At 37.6% G+C, this 21,435-nt stretch overlaps 1 protein-coding gene across 2 annotated transcripts in view; it reads right to left on the reverse strand.

Annotated features, from left to right (window-relative positions):
- The window catches only part of fndc3bb (fibronectin type III domain containing 3Bb), a 66,751-nt gene that overhangs the window by 42,013 nt on the left and 3,303 nt on the right, over positions 1-21,435 (reverse strand). For both annotated transcript variants that reach the window (XM_077245005.1, XM_077245004.1), the window contains exons 2-3: positions 13,215-13,346; positions 12,912-12,987 (exon numbers count right to left, since the gene is read on the reverse strand). In XM_077245005.1, the coding sequence (XP_077101120.1) occupies positions 12,912-12,987; positions 13,215-13,322 (184 nt within the window). In that variant the 5' untranslated portion in view covers positions 13,323-13,346. The remainder of the gene's footprint in view (positions 1-12,911; positions 12,988-13,214; positions 13,347-21,435) is intronic.

A 21,435-nucleotide genomic window follows, 5' to 3' on the forward strand; every position in this document is an offset into this window, starting at 1 on the left:
GGGCGGCCTACGAACTCCCGTGTGAGTCTTGAAGCTGACTTCTGCTGATGAAACTGCAAAGTATCTTCAGTAAAACTTTTCTTCAATTTATTATAATTCTGACTCAGGGTCTTCTTTCAAACATCTGGTCCTTGGGTCCTAAACTGTTACCCCCTAACATTTATTCAAAACTAGAGCTACACGATTAATTGTTAAAAAAGAACGCAATCTTGATTCAAACACCCTCGCAATCTTATTTCTAAATGACATAAATTCATAATAGAAAATTATGTTCACAGCGAACATTCAAATCTGCGTTGGCGTTGCCGCTGACCCTGACCAGTGAGAGCAGTTGTCAAATGTATATAACAGATTCACAAAGCTTCATATTTTTTACGTTACAATAATTCAAATTACCACAGTAGTACTGGGATATAAGTTTATAGTTCGGATATAAACACTGATGTCTACGGTAGCAATCAATACAGATTAAATTACATTTTTAAAGTAACTTATTAACTTAAAAAATATATCAATTAGATCGTTACACAAGTAGGTGGTGACTAAAGACTTAATGTATTTGTCATTGAATCATTCATTTTATTTAGTTTGGTTGTCTATTCAGAATCGTGGGAGACTGGTGATTAAAAAATAAATAAATAAGTCGCAATTATCAATTCATCCAGAAGTGTGCAGCTCTAATCAAAACATAAATTCAGAAAATCAATAAATACAAAAATTTAAAATAAAGTGAAAGAAAAGCACCATCATGGTGCATAAAATAAATCCAAAATGAACAAACATTACTCATCAAAATTATTAAGCCATGTTTAGCACATTTATTTTTATAGCAACATAGTTTGCCAAAAATTGAGAAAATGCTTATGTTTCATTATATGGTTAAATGTTTATATTTTCTGCAGAAGATTTGAATGAGGCCAATCCAAAACTTGCCACCACAATGCTTGGGTGCTGTATGTGGTTTCTAGGGTGTTGATAGTGCTACTAAGGGGTTCTAGATCATTGTCTACAGGTCCAAGTTAAAAGAGCCCACCCTTAAAGGGGTAGTTTACCCAAAAATGAATTCTGCCATAATTTACTCACCATCAAGTTGTTCCAAACCTGTATGAATTTATTTAATCGGCTAAACACAGAAGAAGATAAGGAGATATTTTGAAGGATGTGGCTAACAAAACAGCTGACTGTACCCATTGACTTCCATAGTATGGAGAGAAAAAAATACCATGGAAGTCAATGGCAACTTCCAACTGTTTGGTTACCCACATCCTTGAATATCTTGTGTGTTCAGGAGAAGAAAATAATCCATACACGTTTGGAACAACTTGATGGTGAGTAAATGACAGAATTTTCATTTTTGGGTAAACTATTTCTTTAAGTCTTGATGATATTCTGGGCCTTTCCTCAATATAAGTCTAGCAGATTTTTTTTCTTAGTCTAAATGCTTAGAAAGATGGTTTAGAACAAATCCCTAACCTTAAGTGTGAGCAAAAATAATAGAGAGACTATTACACTAAAACAGAACTCCATTAAATCTCCTAAACTATGAAAAAGCACATTTGAGCACATTTAGAACAACCCATATGAAGAACACAACATTCAGCTGCATCATATTGATTTATCTTCATAAATGAGAAAAACAAGCAAATGTTGAAAGACACACTATAATGTGACCCATCTATCAGAATTTCTTCTGTTTTTCCATTCAGCCAGATAAAACACCATAATTCCAGACCTGCAGTCCATCTGATTATGTATATATGAGATTGTAATTTTCTCTGGAGAGGGTGTGTGTGTATCCGCACATGCAGTGTGTGTTTTCATGTGTCTGTAATTGCATAGCCCATTGTTCCTACTGTAAACACTATCTGTCTCTCTCCATCCAACGAGGAAAATTCACAGCTCAAGGAGCCGAAGTGTTTATCCAAAAGACTCACTGATCAAAGGACGTATTTGTGTTTCACAGACCCTGGAGGCATTCAATTTTTTCCCTTCACACAATATATCCTAATTCAAGCACCATTATATAGTCCCACAACTAAACTTTGACAGAAAAAAATGGCATCTTGAGACATAATCAGAACAAAATATGATGCAAAAAAAATTTAGTTGTAACTCGCCTGGGGTGAACACCAAACACTGTTAAATAAAAGACAGTAGAGCTATGCTTTCCTAACTGCATTTACACAGGCTCGAATCACAGGGTGAAGTGTATACCAGTCCTAAATATTTACCATGAAATGTTTGTATTTGCATTAATGAAAGTTAGTGCAGTATTCTTGGCTGACTGCCTTGAGACACACTCCTCTGGACATGCAGACAAACACACACTCTGTTAAAGGTCCCACAGGTAGAGATTTCAGTCAAGACTGCTGGCCCGGATCTGTAAATTTTAATAAAATGTTTTCATAAAAAGAGACGTGTGCTTTACACATTTCTTTCAAACATACACATTCCACTGTCTTGGTCTCCATTTTCAACATATGGTGCTCCAGACCTCCTGATGTAAAATTGATTTCACCTGTATAAGTCTGAACTACATAATGTTTGACAAAATGTTTAAGAAATTAACTATTTCTGTGTCAATTATTGACAGACTGATATATTAGCCAGAGTCAGACTCATTAATTTCCTGATACTCAGCCACCTGGCAACAGACGTGCACATATGCCAATTAAGAAAAGTAATATTTTGCTTTTTTTGTAATAGTTGTTCAAAAAAATATTAGCAATAATCTTGGCACTGGGTAATCCAATTTTATAATTTCTAAAGTTGTACTGAAATTTAAGTGCAATCAATCAATCATTGAATAAAAAGTGCTGGTAAAATAAATGTTTTTTCTACATAAATTAATTTCACATACTTTCCTGAAATTTAAGTGCTGGTAGAATGAATACACAAATAAGCAAGTAAATAAAAAAAATAAAAAAATACTGTTTCCAACAACAACAACAAAATACTTCAATGAAATTTAAATAGTTGTAAAATAAATAAATACATTTTCAGATGTTTACTGAAATTTTTGTTTACTGCTGGTCAAGATTTATAATGGCCTAATATATTAAACTGAGATATTGGCCACCGTGGATAGGGATATGGCTGTGAACACTTTGCTTAGGACACAGAGATGTTGATTCAACTGAATCTAAGACAAAGCCCACCTTTCAAAGCTAAAGCAAATTGGCCCAAAAACGGCAATATTCCAAACAGTCTGTCTGAAGATCCACCCTGCCTTGGGAACGGTGAGCCCTGTGGATATGTAGCGCTTGGCTGTGAATTCCCAGCATGCTTTAGGTGGTAGGGTGTTGGCTTTCAGGATGTGCAATAAAAACCGTCCGTGGACTCATTCAGCTCCTGCGTGGAGAGAGTTATGCAAACAGCCCTCCAGGAAAACGAGACGACTTCACGGCTACCCTCCAGCCGCTCCCCCTCTTCCGCTCTCAGCAGCTGATTAGTCCCGCTGTGGACGAGTCCGAGGAGTGACCTGAATTACTCCCAGTGTCATTGATAAAAGCCCATTCAGAGAATTAGACCAGGGTGTCGCTATCATGCCAGGCCATCTCTGGTGTTTCAAGGCATTGTTTTCATTTCCATGCTTCCCATCCTGAGTTAACAGGCTGAGAACTTTACCCTCTCCCCACCCAACATCCCTATAAAAATAAAAAAAAAACACCCAAAAGCAACGGAAGCTCGAGTGAATCACGCAACGATAAAGACGCACTTCTGATTTATAGCTGCTGGCCAATGATTTCAATAGGTGGCTCCGAGACATGGTTTGACCTCGGTGGGGCTGAAGGGGCTCTTGTGTGGGGAGATTCCCCAGCGGAGGGGAAGGGAAAATGACGTAGGAGGCAGACCGGACCTTCCCCAGCTCCTCTCCAACCCTGCACGCCAGATCAGCTTGTGTCTCCACTGCTGGACTGGGCAGCATTGCCCCTTCTGAACAGTGAACAGAAAAGTCTGCGTCGAACTGTGTCTTGTTTAAAAACAAATCCACAGTAAAATGAAGCAAACAAATGATCATTGTCTTACTGACGTGATCAGACAGGAACTTTGTTAAAAATACAGTTCATCCATGCTTTCTTAATGTTAGGATCACAAGGAAGGCTATGCAAAGACTGTTTTTCCACAACTTGGCACTGGAAAACATTGTAATCCTCAGAGACATCTCAATGGTTTTGTTGCTATAGAGTTATCCTGTTTGCATCAGTCACTTATTTATTTATTGCTAAATGATATGTGTGAATCACTGAAGAGGCAGTGATGTAGAAGAAGACATTGACCCTCTTCTGCAGAGGCAGTCTTTTGTCACACTGTGACGTAATAATGTGACAAAATCCGAAATGAGTCGACAAGGAAGTTGAGTATTTAAACTTACAGGATATTTTTATAGTACAATAACCTCTGAGATGTTGAAAGACCGAGGAAAATTTTATTTCTCAATTCATGACCTCTTTAAGAAATCCAATCAGGGGAATTTTGAAGTCTTTGGGACAGATTTAATAAATAGGGCAAAGTATCGAGAGAGCACAGTTCCATAGAAGTGCCGATGGGAGTGGAAAGTTCTGCGCGTGATTTACTGACGACGTGCAAATGAAAGAACACAGGATCATTTCCATAATGACCAACGCAATCTACCGAGAGCAGCGCAAATTAGAGTATGGTTTAAGACATGCTTTTTTTTAAGCGTTAAACAATGGCCCACATACCAATAAATTGACGAGTGCAAACCTTAATTAATAAATCGCCTTGCATGATTCATTTAAATACTCTCCCCTCCCATAAATGTTGCATCTGAAAGGGAAACTCTTACAATTGCATATGCAATAAGATAAGCCACAAAAATAACTGTCCACGGCTTTTCAGCGCTAATTTTTCGATGTCTCTTTAGTAAATTTTGACAGCAGTTTTTTAACTCCAAAAAAGGCTTTAGTAAATCTGGCCCTTAAAGTTATGTATGGAAATATAAACAGGCAGAAAGAGGTATAGTTCCAATGCAGACCTGCTCTGACATGCTCTGTACTCAGGAAGGAGTTTCCTTTGCTCTGACTTGATCTACAGTTCAGACTCAACACTGATAGAGGGGGTGAGAGAGGAAGACATACAGAGGAATAGAGAGAGCTTTTTGGATCTGCCCCGTCTGGATGAAGCCTGTCACATACATAAATGGTGCCATTGTCTGTCAAAAAAATTCCTTCAAAAGCACAAAATGTGCTCACGTTACTCCAGATACAGATCAGACTCAGTGTGGCGTCTTACTATGAATAAATCCCAGGATTGAATTTAGCAGATAAAGAAAACACAGATACAAAGACCTGATTTTAAAGGGATAGTCCACCCAAAATCAAACATTCTTTCATTATTTTCTCACCCTCGAGCTGTTCCAAAACTGTAAGACTTTCTTTCTTCAGTAGAGCACAAAAAGTAAATTGCTGAACAATATCCTAGCTACTGTTTTAATTTAATGTAAAGTAAATGAGAACTGGTGCTGTCAAGCTTCAGAAACGGCACAAAGCACTGTGTGTAGCCCTTATGCACTACATTCCAAGACTAATGGCTCGTTTCCACCGAGCGGTACGGTGCGGTTCAGTTCAGTACGGTACGCAATTATTTGCGTTTCCACTGTCAAAAGTTGTGAATGGTACCAAAAAGCCGAACCATACCGTACCACTTTTTGGGTACCCTTCGTTGGGGTACCTAGCACAGTGGTACGGTACTAAAAGGTGGAGCTAGACTCACTGCAGAACGTTGATTGGTTGACAGAATCGTCACTTGCGCGTGCTACAAGGGGAATGACAACATTAGAAGTGCCATTTTTTTAATATACAGTTGAAATATAATACTACTGTTATTGTGTCACGAAATGTAGTTTTAAGAGTTTTTCAGGCGAGAATGGAGTTTTTTAAAGCTCAAATCTGTGGTTTATTTATAAAGATGTATGATAATTTGACTGAGATCCATTCCAGGCGATCACCAGGCGCTCGGCGCTCATTTTCCCCGCCTGGAACAGCCTTTCCTCGGCTAGTCGTTCTGATGTTTGCCGCTGACTCTGACGTCTCTGTAGTGTTTAAACATGAGATATAATTCGTCTTGTATAGACCTAACAGGCAATCTTTGGTCTCTTGAATCTATTATTCGTTCCCTGGCCAATAGTTTTGGCAGAAGGCTAAGTGAAGTTTCATATATTTGAGCGCTGAGTTTGTCTGAATTGTTTGCTTTATGTTATTAAAGCTTTATTGTGTAGTTTTTTGTACCTTTTACTTATACTTTTATAATGGCTATTATTGATAAAACTAAAATTTAACAAAAAGAGATAGGGTTGAGTTTTGTCATTTTTTATTTTATTACAAGATCATCTGTAATGTTGTTTATTGCAGCATTTGTACAAATGGACATATTGCCTGGAATATGTTTAATCTTTTTTTAATTTAAACGAAAAGAGGCAGGGTTGTGTTTTATATTTAGTTTTGTTAAAAATAGGCTAACGTACATACATGCAGTGCCTGAACCACATTTGTGTGCCTACCATGTTTAAAATGTATTTAAATGAAACCGAAAAGAAGCAGAGTGGTGTTTTATAACATATTTAGTTTTATTGTTGCCTAAAATGTACATACTACAGAGATAACCGGAGTAGCAAAGCGAGCTGAGTGGCGCTTTCAAGAACGCGCTGCTCCATTAGTCGGCGCTTGTTTCCTGTGACAAACATGCAGAGAAGCAAGAACATGATCTGCTGTATGTCATCCATTGTTGTTTACTATGTCGCTTTCTTCTTCGCGCGAAAATGACGTTGATCGCTTCTTTCCGGCAAACACCACGCCAAACCACGCCAGTAAGGGTACTGTTGTCGGTGGAAACGCTAGCCGGATCATGGTTTACCGACCCGAACCGTACAGTACCGTACCGTACAGTACAGTACCGCTCAGTGGAAACAAGCCATAAGTCATAGGATACATTTTTGTAAGCTTGTCTTCAAACTTGTACCTTTTTTTGTTCCGTAGAAGTAATGAGGGCAAATAAATCATGAGAATTTTATTTTTTAGGAGAACTGCCCCTTTAAGAATGTTTTTTAAACAAATGAAATCTGTGATGTGGGTTTCCACAGGTTAGTAAACCAGAGGAGGGTTATTGAGTTCACTCCTGTGAAGTGCACACTCATTCTGTTCTGCAGGCTGGGCAGTGCAAACTGTGCCAGTCTGCTGGCAACGACCAGGGGTGTCAATCTGCTGGGTTTGTTTTTATGCGAGCCCTTGTTATCCTGAAACTTGAGACTACGATTACCAAACCACTGCCCCATGAAGGCACGCAGAAAGCCTGCTGCAGGACACAGTGGTAGCTGAAAATAGTAGGTCAGCAAAAAAGAACGGGGAAAGAGCAAGAGAAATGAGAGAGAAAAAGAAGAGGAGGAGGAGAAAAAACAAACTGGTGGAATGTTCCACTGTGTAATGTTCTGGAGAATGTGGCGGCAGTAGGTTGCAAACCAAGGAATTAGGATACGAAAGCTTTTAAACTTAACAAGCGACAGAAGCTGTAGGGAAGAAAAATTACAACTGATATTGTTAATAGCTCGACTGTTTCTCCTAGACACAAGCAAAACTAAAAGGAGAGTAAATTGAGACTTAAGACACTGAGTTTTTTTCCCCTAAAGTTTTCAGATCTTCTATTCTAGGGCTGCACAATAGCAGAAATTGAGATACTTGGTTTTTATGCAGTATATATTGTTTTCATAGGCCATATTCCTACTTTATGAGCTATTCAATATGACTATGAAATATGAAATATTATTGTTTTTATTGTGAATATCATTAAATAGAAATACTAAACAAAACCTGAAATATATTGGAATAATACTATTACACTGTAAAGGAATAAACTATTTAATAAAAAAAGAAATACAAGACTAATATTTAAATCAAACCATTTTACTTTCATAATATGACGTTTCTAAGTAAAACAGGAAATTCGATCAGGAAAAAATAAGTAGGGCGGGACTTGATTTATCCATCAGGAACTGATTGCTCATGATCAGGGTAGAAATATAAAAGGGCTAGATGATGTCAGTCAAAAAGAAAAGTAATTTCAAAGGTGTAGAAAGTTTTGAAAAGCAATTACAAAGACATTTTCCTTAGGAATAATGTGCACCAATGATTCATGCACAATAAGACTAGGAAAATCTAAGGAGAACACACAGGGTCAAACTTTGTCTCCTAAGGTATGAAATAGCCATCTCTGAGCAACTAAGTTTTCCTTTGAGAGCTTTCGTTCAAAAAACTACCCAGTGTGACAATGGATTTCGAAAAGACTGGCATATTCACAAACACACACTGAGAGAACGCCATGAAAAGGACGTGACTGAAACGCTGCCCTTTCCCTCAAACCTCTATTTCTCTCACTCTCTTTGTCGTTCCATGATGCACAAAAAATCCACTGTTCCTCAGCGGAGTGAGTCAGAGGAATGGAATTGAAGCTCTGCTATGATCATCTGTGCGGCAGAGGGGGTTTCCTCCACCAGGAAAGAGCGCAGACCAGATGAGAACAGTCACATACTAAACGAGGGGGAAAAAACACAGCAAATGCCATAAAAAGCAAAACGGTGCAAAGAAAAACAGGAACAACAAAGAACGAGATGGAGAGAGCAAAATAACCTGAACTTGACTAAAGTTTGAAATAAAATGCACTTTTATAAAAATCTAACTACCATCTGTTCCTGGAACTCCTGCTCGCTGTTGTTCAGGCTACTGTGGAAGGCATCAACGTCTCTTTGCATCTGCATCTCTGCACATATATAATCCACTGTCTGTGTGAATGTCGGTTTGGGTGTAAGTGCAGAAAGTGTGTGTTTATCTATATATCTGCTGCTCTGATACTGGACACTACTTCTATTACTATTATGATGTTTTCACACTACGTAACGGACCCAAAGACTGATGAAAAGTTTCAACAGTCATTAATTTAAATCTAGCAAAGTTTTTTGTATATTAATTTTTGAAAAATGCAATGTACATCTACAACACTATACTTTCCTGCAGCTTCACAGACAAGGCTTAAGCTAGTCTCAGACTAAAATACATGTTTGAGCTGTTTTAACTGAAAGCAACTTGAACTGACATATCTTAAAATAAAATGCCATTGTTTCATCTCAAGATGCACACCAGTACTGTTCCTGTCTGTGAAACCAGGTATTTGTGTTATACTACTACTAATTAACGCTTGTGAGTGAGTTTTTCTAATATTTTATCATGAACGCTATCATTTTATGATGCTTTAACATAAGCAAGCAATGTGATGTTTATCAAGACCACCAGCATCTCTTAAAGTGAGATCAAACGCTTAGCAGGACTCGTACACCCCCAAGACTCAAGTTGCGTGATGACAAAACCCTCCATATTTTGTCTCCCCTGAGGCCATAGGCGACTGCCGTCTGCACAGGTTTAACCTGTAAATAGCGCTGGGCCAGGTGTGATGTGTTAGCAGTGCCTGATCTCCACATGTACACATTCTTTTAGAAAATTTCCTTCGCTTCTAAACGTCTGCCCAAGGCCTTTGGCTCTCTTGACTGTCAGAAGGGAGACACATTTTTTTGCACACAGTTTTTCGGGACCGTGCCTGTTAATATTAGACATCTGCCTTTTGGAGGTCTGTTTCTCGTGCTGGAGGAAAGGGGTGAGGGATTGGGGGGCCACAGAGAGGGGGGAGGCCTCCAAGCCACATCAACAGGAAACATATTTACACAGTCCAGAGAAAAGGAGTGAAGGAAAGAGATAGGGATAGAATACAAGGATGCAGAGAGCATTTTACAAAGAAAATCAGATGAACTAACTTGATTACAAGAACATAGAAATAAATAAAGTTGAGGAGAGCCAAAAATGGTAATTATTCAGAAATACAGGCATGTGTGTGTATGGTGTGTGTGTGTGTGTGTGTGTGTTTTACAGGCCTCCTGATGAGAGTGAGTCGACAATATGTCTGTAAGGATGCCCGGACTAATGCAAAGTGATGTATTTGAGCTGCAATACATGTTTTTATAACACCTCACAATTTCTCTAATGGTTGCTCGGGAGGACAAATTGGTGTCAATCCTGCAAACGTCCATCAGAAGCCCTACAACCGGCAGGAAAGGTGATTTGATTTATCCTTTATTTTACCAGGATAGTCCCATTGAGATAAAAATCTCTTCTTCCAGGGAGTCCTGGCCAAAATGGCAGCACAAAAAGTTTCACATATACAATACAAACAAATTCAAAAATCGTACATAAAATGTAACCCAGCACTCATAAAATGGCAACAAAAGTTACTTTACAAAATATGCACACCTTTCCTTTAAATTGTTCAATAAGAGATTTTTAAAAACGTTTAAAGAGGGGAGAGTTTGTATCATTATTATACTCTGCAGCTCATTCCATAACCAGGGAGCATAGGAAGAAAAGGCAGTTTTACCAAGCTCTGAACGTACTATAGGAAGCTTTAAAAGCAGTTTTGCACTAGATCTAGTGCTATAATTACAGATACAATAAAATAATAGACGACAGATATAAATTGGTAATTTGCCTAACAATGTATTTTTCTCCTTTGAAACAAAGAAGTCCAACCCACCAATTCATATAAAGTACAATGATGAGTGCGTGAGGAGGCACTCGTCACAAAGCGTAAGGCAGCATGGTAAACACAATCCAATATTTTTAGCGACGATGAACCTGCATGCATATAAATCACATCACCGTAATCCAATACTGAGAGGAAACAGCTTTGAATAATTCTCTTTCTTGCTTCAAAAGGAAAACATTTCTTTAAACGAAAGAGGAAACCCAGTTTTGGTCTAAGCTTTTTCAAGAGATTTTCAATATGTACATTAAAACCAAATTTTTCATCGAACCATATGCCTAAGTATTTATAACAATTTACTCTTTCTATACAGTCCCCCTCTAAACTTAAAATCGTGCGATCTGTGTTGATGGAACAACGGGTGAAAAGCATATAATTAGTTTTTTTTCGTGTTTAAAACCAGTTTTCGACTTGACAATGACAGTTGCAAAGACCGAAAAGAATCTTGCAGAAGCTCTATGGCTTGATTCAGAGAGTGTGCTACTGTATAAATGATTGTGTCATCAGCATATAGATGAATTCTAGCTGGAGTTATCCCACAAGCTAGGTCATTGATATAAATAGAAAATAAAATTGGTGCTAAAACAGAGCCCTGTGGGACACCTTTTTTAATTGTTTGTTCTGCTGAAGTATAATTTTCAACTGAGACACACTGAGTTCTTTCTGATAAGTAGTTTTTAAACCAATTTAGAGCTGTTTCACTAAAACCCGCACAACTAAGTCTCTGCCACAAAAGTTTATGATCTACAGAATCAAATGCTTTGGAGAGATCTACAAATAAGGCTGCACAATGCTGTTTACTATCCAAACATTCAATAATATCATTTGTGACCAGCATGGCTGCTGTTATAGTACTGTGACCTGATCTAAAGCCTGATTGGAATTCATTCAAAATTTTATTTTCAGTTAAAAACTGTTTTACTTGATCATTTACAAAAGATTCAAATACTTTTGCCATCACTTTTGTGATTCAGAGGAGGAAGTAGAATTCAGATGTTTTTCTGCTTCATATACCTCTGCATGTCTGAAAAGCAAACCCACATGCACCTTTTCCTCTTGGCCTGGACGTTTCCACCGAAAAACTCAGGGTTCTTACCACATAAACAACTTTACGAAAACAACATAAAAGCTAGATCTCATAAAACTAGATCACTCACATTAAAATTAACAAAGCAGTCTACACTGCACATTTTCAGTGAAATATTCTACTTAATTGAATAAATATGCATGTATGTATATATATATAAATAAAGTGTGCGTGTATATTATATATACATATATATATATATATATATATATATTTATATATATATATATATATATATAAAGTGTTTGTGTGTGTGTATATATATATATATATATATATATATATATATATATATATAGGCACTTTTATTATCTTCGTTTTGCACTTTTAGATGAAGGCGCTCTGAATTACATATATGTGATACCTTTTTGTAGAACTGTTTTAATAAAGATAAGCCAACTATACACTGCCCAGCCCTGGGAAAACATTTATCAGCAAATTGTTTGCAAAAATGCAAAGTCAACATCAAAGAATAACAGGGGACTCGCCTTATCCAGCATGGCACGGCCACCTGGCAAAGATTGAACAAACATTCGAAAATTAAACAAAGTTCTTATCCTGAACATGCCAGAACATTACCGTGGCCTTCAACTGCATCGTCTCCACACCTGTGAGGTACAGACTTTCTTTCTCCATCTACATTCGCTCTCGCTCCTGTCGACCTGCTACCAGCTCCATCTCTACCATAAACCAAACACCCCTGTTCTGCTGATTCTGCTATTCTCATTGGACAAATTGAATTAAACCGTCATTGCAGCTCCTCTACTTAGATGTGTAAACAGTGATTTGTTTTTACTCTTACTGAGGGAATTCAGCGGCCTTTAGCTTAATTAAGTTAAAAAGACATAATGAGGTCAGATGTAATTTAGTTTAAGGATTCAGTGACCGAATGTCTCTCCACTGGCCAAACATACAAGAGGGTTAGAAACAGTTTTGTAGCATTACAGGGAACATTTAAGGGCTGGACAATACTAAGTCATAGGGGGAACGACATCTACTTGCATTTTAAAATCACAATTTTTATCAGACAAATCACAAGTTAAAACAAAAAACAATCTTCAGGTTTGCTGTGCTTGTTTGCATGGCTGCACAATTTGGCCAAAAGCTTGAGTGAAAACACCATGACTCAAAACAGGTCTGAATCATTCACAGATATGAACAGCAACATTTAGCAACAGAAAGCTACTTGAAGATACAGTGGAAAATAAATCTTCATTGAACAAACCTTGGATGCACTGCAAAGCCCCATCTTCTGTGCGAATGGTGAACGTCTCACCTGGATTAACTTGGACCAGGATCACCTGTAAAAAAAGACTAGATGTCACACCTTCACTGTGTCAAACAAGGGGCAATTCATAGTCTTTAGCTAAAGGTCCTTAGCTAAAAACCTATTGTAACTCAGAGGAATCTTTCTTGCTTTTAAAATGAGAGGTTGTGAAATCTAATCTTTCTCAACTGACAATTGATTACATAAAACCAATCAATTAAAGAAACTATCAAGGGGGCAATAGATACTCCCTAAACTCACCTGCTGCGGTGCATCGCTATTGATCATGTGGTGCATCATGGGAACCTCGTTGCTCAATGTAAGCGGGAGGTCCAGCATATGGTCCGTCATCATCATGGTGACGAACATTCATGGAGCCCTCCGTGCAACAGCCTGAGAGAAATACACACTTTGTTAAAATAAATCATATTTAACAGTATGAATAAATGGTCTCTATAAGCCAGACCGCTCCTTAAATGAGCAATTAGCCTCAATTGAAATCAGCCATGGACGGCTAATGATGAAGACTAGCAGATCCTCATCTGAAAACCCATCCAGACACACGCATATCAAATACACACTTTAAAACATGACTCAGTGAAGGGCTACTGGTCACTAATGGAACGGGGTGAAATCATTATGATGTCACCTATGTTTATATGATGATGTAATCGGTGTAAGGATGATGTAATCTGTATATAAAATGCAGTTATGGGGCGACAGTCTCTCCACCCGGGAGACAGGACTGAGAGAGAAAATTTAAAAAAAGAAAAGGAAAAAGAACAACAAAACAGGAATCTTTTTCTTGCAGCAGCAAGCAAGAAAAAGATATAAAACATTAAATCTGTGTGCCTTAAAAAAATATTTTTACGATCTTTAAGAGCTCCAGAAGAGCCATTTAAACCAATATACTCTTCTGTTGGTCTCGTTCAAACTAACTTTTCTTTAGCAGACTTCTTAATGAATAGTTATCCATGCTACATATTGTATATTAATATAATGTGATGCTTAAATTCACTTAAGAATTACTGATTTTTTGTTTGATAAAACATCAATAATAAATTATATGTATTAGCATTTGTTTGTTATTGACCATAACATGAAACCAATTATAGCACTATTATTGTAAGTTCAGCTTTTAATTTAAATATACACTTAGCATGTCCATTGCATTTGTATGCAAGTGTTACCATCTAGCTTAATAAATTATCTTGATATTAATATCATTCTTAATATTTTGCTTCACACATTTATACATTAAAGTAGCAGCTTCCGCCTTGTGTTCAAAGAACCATCAAAAAAATCATATAGGTATAGTATACGATAGTCATAGTGCAGTGATTGTGAATGATAATAAGATGATGGTGCAGGCCGCAGCTTTTGAAGTATAAAACACTTGCAGAACAAACCTGCACAGGAGACAAGACGGTGTATTTGATGCTGAAAGGCATTATATGTCTTCAAAACAAGTGCAATCTTGCTTGTCTCACTGGATGTACACCTCTCAGAATTGATTCGCATGACACTCTTAAAACAAAAAAAACAACCAAAGTTCAGGTAGTGGGGGAAAGTTCAGCAATGATAGTGCCTCTCCTCAGCTGACTGGTGCCATTTCCCTCTACGAAAGCAATAACCTGTCCCATTTAACTCCAAACATGAACGTCACCGCCAGGGGTCAAACCCAGAGCAACAAAAATCATTCATCTGATGTTCTGCAGTAGCCCAGGACAAACAACAACTACAACACTGATTACAGACAGAAAGAAGCCTTAAGCTATGAAAAAAGTACTGAGGTGGTACTATGAGGTGAATATATTGATTTTTCTATAGCAGAATGTTCATAAAAACATGTTGTGTTGAAATCATGGTGAAATCATGGTGTTTTGTGGCATTTTTTTTTTGTAATAATTTGAGCTGGCTGTTGAAAGCCACAAAAATCTCTTCATACCATACTCTGAATTTTTAAGACGTGAGGAGGTTGTAGACTTGAGACGTCCTCTGATCTTCAGAAAAGAGGAAGATGAGAGAATGGAGATAGTCGCTTTTTATTGGGTCATAAATGCCTTCACTTCCAGTGCTAAACAGACACACGCATATGCTAAACACACACCACCAACAGCCAACCTGCCTTGGATTTGACTATAGAAAACATCCTTAAGTTAACATGAAATGGTTCATAATCAACAATCTCCATAACGTGATATATGTAACCTATACATACATATTTAACTTTAATCATATATATTTCATGTATATTAACTTTTAAATATTTGACAATATTATAATTTGGTTTTACCAAAACAAACAAAACCCCAAAATGTTGCTTCTTTTCTTTGGACCAACAATGTATCATTATTCCAAGAAACATTAAAACCAAACCCAAGAAAAAACAAAAATGGTACTAATTTTCTTCAAACCAACACGCACCATTAATCAAAGTAACATAAAAAAAAATTTTGTTCTGGAAGAAGAGTCAGTTGACCATCGTGTATTTAACAATTACATGGACAGACGTTCTATATTGACTCACTTCAAGCACTTCTAAAGCATCCTGCAGTCTCTCTCATTCTGAGCATGCTTGTTTTCCTTTTCTCAGTGCTCTTTGCCACGGCCTGTAATTACCGCCCAACTAAAATCATTAACACAACAGCTTAACACACCAAGGCCTCTGGGGTCCAAAAATCATACCCCCCCCCCCCCCCCCCCCCCCCCCCCCCCCCACCTCCTCTCTCTTTACCCCTCAAGCTCTCAGTCCATTCATTCTTTTCATTTTACTCTTCTTCTCATTCCTGTGGATTGAAGGAGTCTGAACTTCTGTAGTGCTGAAAGGGGAGAGAGAGAGAGAGAGAGAGAGAGAGAGAGAGAGAGAGAGAGAGAGAGAGAGAGAGAGATTCATGCAATGTCAGAGCTGAGGAGCAGGGGGGGGGTTGGGTCACAAAGAGGCAGGACCCCTACCTTCACGGGTCATGTTGTTGTGACCACGTCACAGTGAGTGACAATCAAGAAAGACACAGAGAGTCCTTTCATGAAACGGCTGAGGTTCCAGTGATGTGGGGTATTCCCTAGACCAGCTCCCCTCGGCCTCACAGTCAAACAGCACGACTTTCATACAACCAAAACAACACTAGTGAAACAATCATTGCCTTGATGACAACATCTCAGATCTTCCATTTCTTCTCAAGACCTGGATGTATGACGCTTCAGATTTTAGGTACATGGATCAGGGTGCAGCTTGATACACGTATTGTTTTGATAAAGATGCAACTAAATGCAGTAATTGGAAGGTAAATATAGCTAAATTCTGAAGATTTTAAAAGGCAATCTCTATAACATCTATAATATTATATAGTGCTATGAGTCTCCTCTAGAGTTTCAGAAGAGATCGCAAAAATGACATTTGACATAGACATTTCAAAAATATCTAAAACCAAACCAAACTTTTGAAACTTTTAAAATTAAAAAGTGTAATTTCTGCAAAGATAATTTTTTCCAAACAGGTTTCCCAAACACTCATCAGCCAATACACTATTGGCTGAGATGATAAAGGACAATCAGCCACAATGTTTACACTTTTCAGGGAAATCAACCTACTCTTATAGTAGTCTTTATAACTATACATTAGAAAGTAGTTTGGAAAATCTTCACAACAGCAACCAAGCAGTAATAACAGCACGTTGCCACACACACACACACACACACAATAAGAGAGATTTAATTATTTTTAGAAATCTGTTCTTGCATCTGGAAGGTTTACAGTTCCAGATGTGGACCCAGTCTGGCATGGGCCTATAATCCAGCTAATGGCACATAATAACACTGAGGAAGCTGGGAAACCAAGAAAACCATCACTTTTTCCTCTCCATCTCCCCCTTGTTCTTTTATTCTCTCATTCCATCCCTTCCCTGATCAGCTGAAAAAAACAAACAAAAACACACATACACACACACACACACACACACACACACAAAATCTAAAATGTCACATTCTTCCCCAGCAAAGTAACTCACCTCGGAGCGCTCAGCATTTCCATCTCCCTGATGTTGACTCACGTCTGTGACTCTGATCAGCATTTAGAGCCAGATGACATCACCTCTTTAAAAATATCTCAAAACAAATATCTCAGCCACAATGGAACTGAAGCGATAAAGATCCAGACAAGGCACAGACAGGAAATCAAGGACAAATTACAGGAGTGTGGCAGAATAATGAACAAACTGACTGGCCTTTATTTGCGTCTGGTCTAGTAGATAGCTCTAGTCGTGTTGCTGGCCTGGCTGATACCTAGAATTACCCATCTTGCCTATCAAGTTTAAAGGTCTGTTCACAAACATCACAATAACGAAAAGGTTTTGAAAATCATTCTAATTTTAAATTTCCACACCACAACTAATGATAACAGCGCAAAAGAACGATAAAGCCTAGTTGAAATCACTTTCAGAATCAATTTATTCTGGCACAATATAAACATTAATAGCCAATCAGAATCCAAATTACTCAAATTACTTTAAGACTCAAGCTTTTAAAAATGGCAGACGAAAAAACTGCAGCACACGCTTGTAATAAACAGAATATTACTGTCCATTAGTGTGGATGAAAATATTATCGCTCTTGAACAGGTCTTCACTAACCATCCAAGACTGAAATTTAAGTCATTACTCATTTGTGAATGTACATATTCAGATTATTAATGAATAACCACATATATTTAAGTCTCACTCTGGTCCATAAAGTTATCATTTAGATGGATTTACAGACTGTATCTGAGCTGTTCAGAAGTGGCATGCATTGACACTGCAATTACAATGGGATAAATAATGCTATGTGAAAAATGTACACTCGAATTGACATACTCGATCATGCCAGCTTACACATCGTTAAAACACCAATTACAATATTATCGTTGATGTCGCACACCCCTAATATTATGCATTTACAAGACTTGTAATAAAGTAGACAAAAAGTCAAGCAGACAAAACGCTGAAAATGCTGATTTTCGGTGGTCGAAATTTCTGTGGATCCCCTTTTGACAACATGACGTTTAGCAAACAATGACTTTTTTTCTGTGAACTATCCCTTTAATTAAGTTCTCAAATATGTTTCAGATTAGTATCAAGTTTATCTCAGGACAGGTCCTGAGAATGCGTATACGAGTCAAATAAATGTGGATAGCATAGACCAGATCATTTTAGTACTGAAATCTCTTACATTTGATTTCAGACTTTGGTATCTTGGTAAATCTGAGAACAGTTTGTGAAATTGTTGCGATCTTCTCTGATACTCTAGAGAGATTACTAAAGTCTGTTTCTCCAGTTCAAAACATTTTCTCCAATTAATCTCATTGTGGTCTAAGAATCATTTGTGATATATTAAATTGTTATTTTCTTTGCTTTTACTCTATACAACAGCATCAAGACTGGTCTCAGCACCTCTGTCCTGTTTAAGAGATAAAAGTGTTACCCAACACTGACACCACAGCCTGGTTTCTCCCTGAAGGCACAATAATGCAGTTACACACCCAGCTGAGCTGAGCTAAAAAAGCTGACCCTGTTTCTCCACGCACTGAAACTCTATCCACTCTCCCCTTACAGAACTTACAGTAAACGACACAAGAAGAGAAGGGACAAAAAAATGAGGGACAGTGCCGAGAAAGACGACGCAGATTCCCAGGATCCACATTCAGTGTTGCATAACCCCAATATGAAATGTGATCTGGCCCCTAAGCACTGAGAAGGAGCAGAGGAGCATCTTAACTGGGTCAAACTGAGTTCTCCAGTCACACGGAGGAGATGTGCAGGGTCACCACAGAGAAATGTATACAGTCTCACACCCTTAACATCTTAATTGTGTCCAGGGACAGAAAAGAGAGGAGGTATAGATTGAGAAAGGGTGAGAGGGTTAGATAAAAAAATATATATAGATTCTTCAAAATGGGCTATGTAAGAATTTATGTATAAATCGCATTTTATTTTAAATGTTTGAACAGCTTGTGTGAGACTTGAAAAACGAGACCTTCCCTGAATTCCTAGGTTGTCTATGAAAGCCTGTAGACTTATTTCTACGCGACAGCCAGTCTACCGTTAGTTTAAAGATGGAGTCAACAGCGCAACACAGACTCCCACACAAACATACAGCTCAACCAGTGTATAGTCCAATTATTGAATAATTAATTCTTATGAGCCGGCACTTTTTAGTGAATCAAAAACATATAGCACAAACAGTGTAGCCAAATTCCCGAATAAACAAATATTATGAGATGGTTCTTTTTAGTGAATTTAAAATATATATATGTAAAATGTGAACAACAGTCTAATGCCCGGAGAAATTACTCTTCTATTCTGGTTATTTTTAGTGAATCAAAACATACAGCACAAACAGGGTAGTCTGAATCACTAAAGACTCTTATGAGCAGGTTCTTTTTAGTAAATCAAAAGTTTAGATCAAATAGCGTATTCCAGTTCCCAAACAAACATAACCAATCATATGTCCTGGTTCATTTTTTTGTGAGTCAAAACACAGCATGAATGGTGTAAACCGAATCACAAAAGAATGACTCTTATGAACGGGTTCTTTTTGGTGAATCAAAAAAAACAAAGTCAGACGTGTTCGACTTGAAGCAGCGCTGCGCAGACCGATCAGTGTAGTACATCAAGGTACAGCAAGTGCGATTAAAGAGCAGTTGACTCCGTACGCTTTCAAATTGTACGTTTGTCATACAGAATAAAATTCTCATAAAATCTTGTCACTAATGTTAAAAAAACTTCAGTCTACAAACCTCAAGCCATGCCAAAGTGGGAATAATCATGCATGCATGTACAGAATGAACAGGCAGCACTCTTCAGTCTTCACCATAGTCCCTTTCCCTCCCTCTTCTTCTAAAGGTCGATAGGTCACATTCCTTATCCTGATTTGGGCCTCAGCTATAAAGAGGCAAGCTATGCTAGTGTGTATTTGTGTAACAGGAAATCTGTACCAACCATGTTACACTTACTAGCTGTAGACAGTAAAGGTAGATTACCCAATTCATGTAACATTTAATGCAAACCACCACTGGATCTACCTGCATAATAAGCTCTTATGATCAAACAAGATGTCATGCTCACCAGAAGAGACAATGACCAATATTAACTCTTCAATCCAGCCTCCAGCAACTGATGGCTGATGAGATAAAAGGGGACGAAACGTTTGGTCTCATCATCTAAAAATCCATTTTGTGCATTCCAGGAGAACAGGATCAGAAGTGAAAGAATTACCGAGTAGTATGCTATTGTGCAATTCTGAATTCCGCCATTATCATTTGTTTCATTCCTAAATTAATCTGTTTTTTAAAATAAATTTGCTGAATGACTCAATGACGGGCTGAAATCAAAATAGCAATCTATGAATTTGTACGAAAGTGCAACCGTGCCCAGCCACTTTTTCAGTGACTTTTATTCCAGAAGCATTTTTCCCATTTGTTTTTTTTCCCATAGAGATATTTAAGAAGTCTTTGCTAAAGATTTATAACCCATGAACCAAACCAACCAGTTATGAGGTTAATTACTATATTACAAATTGATTTAAATCAGAAAGGTATCTGATAATCAGAGAAATGTACTTGATTGAGTACTTAACGGCTTTAATGAACTACAATCCCATGAAGCATTGAGAATGACAACTGAATTAAAATGGAGAAATATAAAACTATTTATTTTTACAGACAGACAGATATGAATATCAGATTTAACAAGAGTAGTATAACAAATAGATTAAAAAAATTAAAAATAAGTTGAATGATTGATTCAATGACTTGCTCATAAAGACAGTTAGTTGTTTTTATTCCTTAAAGAATCTGTTTTTGAAAAAATCGATTGAATTAATTATTCACTCACTTGACATCACCTACACCTAGCATAACGATGATGTAACGTGCAGAAAGATTCTGTAAAAATCTCCACCACTAATGCAGACTGGAATAAGGAAACAGAGAAAAGTCCCAGTGCTGTTGGATTATATCAACTGGAACTACTTGTTCATACTTATGGGTTTGTTTGAATCCTTAACCATAACCGAACACAGTGGGGAAAAAATCCAATAGAATTTCACTAAAGGAGAGACCTGTGGATTTATTGCTCAAGGATATAATGGTGATCAGGGTTCCCAGAAATTGTCCACTTTATGAATCACCCATTCCTAAACCAGATTTTTAACCACTACCACCACCACCACCACCACCACCACCACCACCACCACCCTTCACTGTGCTAAATCCTTGCCCAAATTCTTCACAAATGTACCATGAGTTTCTCATTAAAACATTTCAGTTACCCTCTGGGTAGCTGGCATAAGCAATAATTCGGCACAACCGATTCGATAACGACAACAAAGGAGTACTGACAGCTCGACAGATCATTACAATTGCTCTCAGGAAATGATGGAGACAAATAGAGCAAAACATTTGATTATCCAATGCCATTAGCACAAATGCCTAAGCATTTCTGTTACC

The sequence above is a fragment of the Siphateles boraxobius genome, unplaced genomic scaffold (genome assembly GCF_051911475.1).
Source record: "Siphateles boraxobius isolate OS27281-9 unplaced genomic scaffold, OSU_SipBor_1 26, whole genome shotgun sequence".
Lineage (NCBI taxonomy): Eukaryota > Metazoa > Chordata > Actinopteri > Cypriniformes > Leuciscidae > Siphateles > Siphateles boraxobius.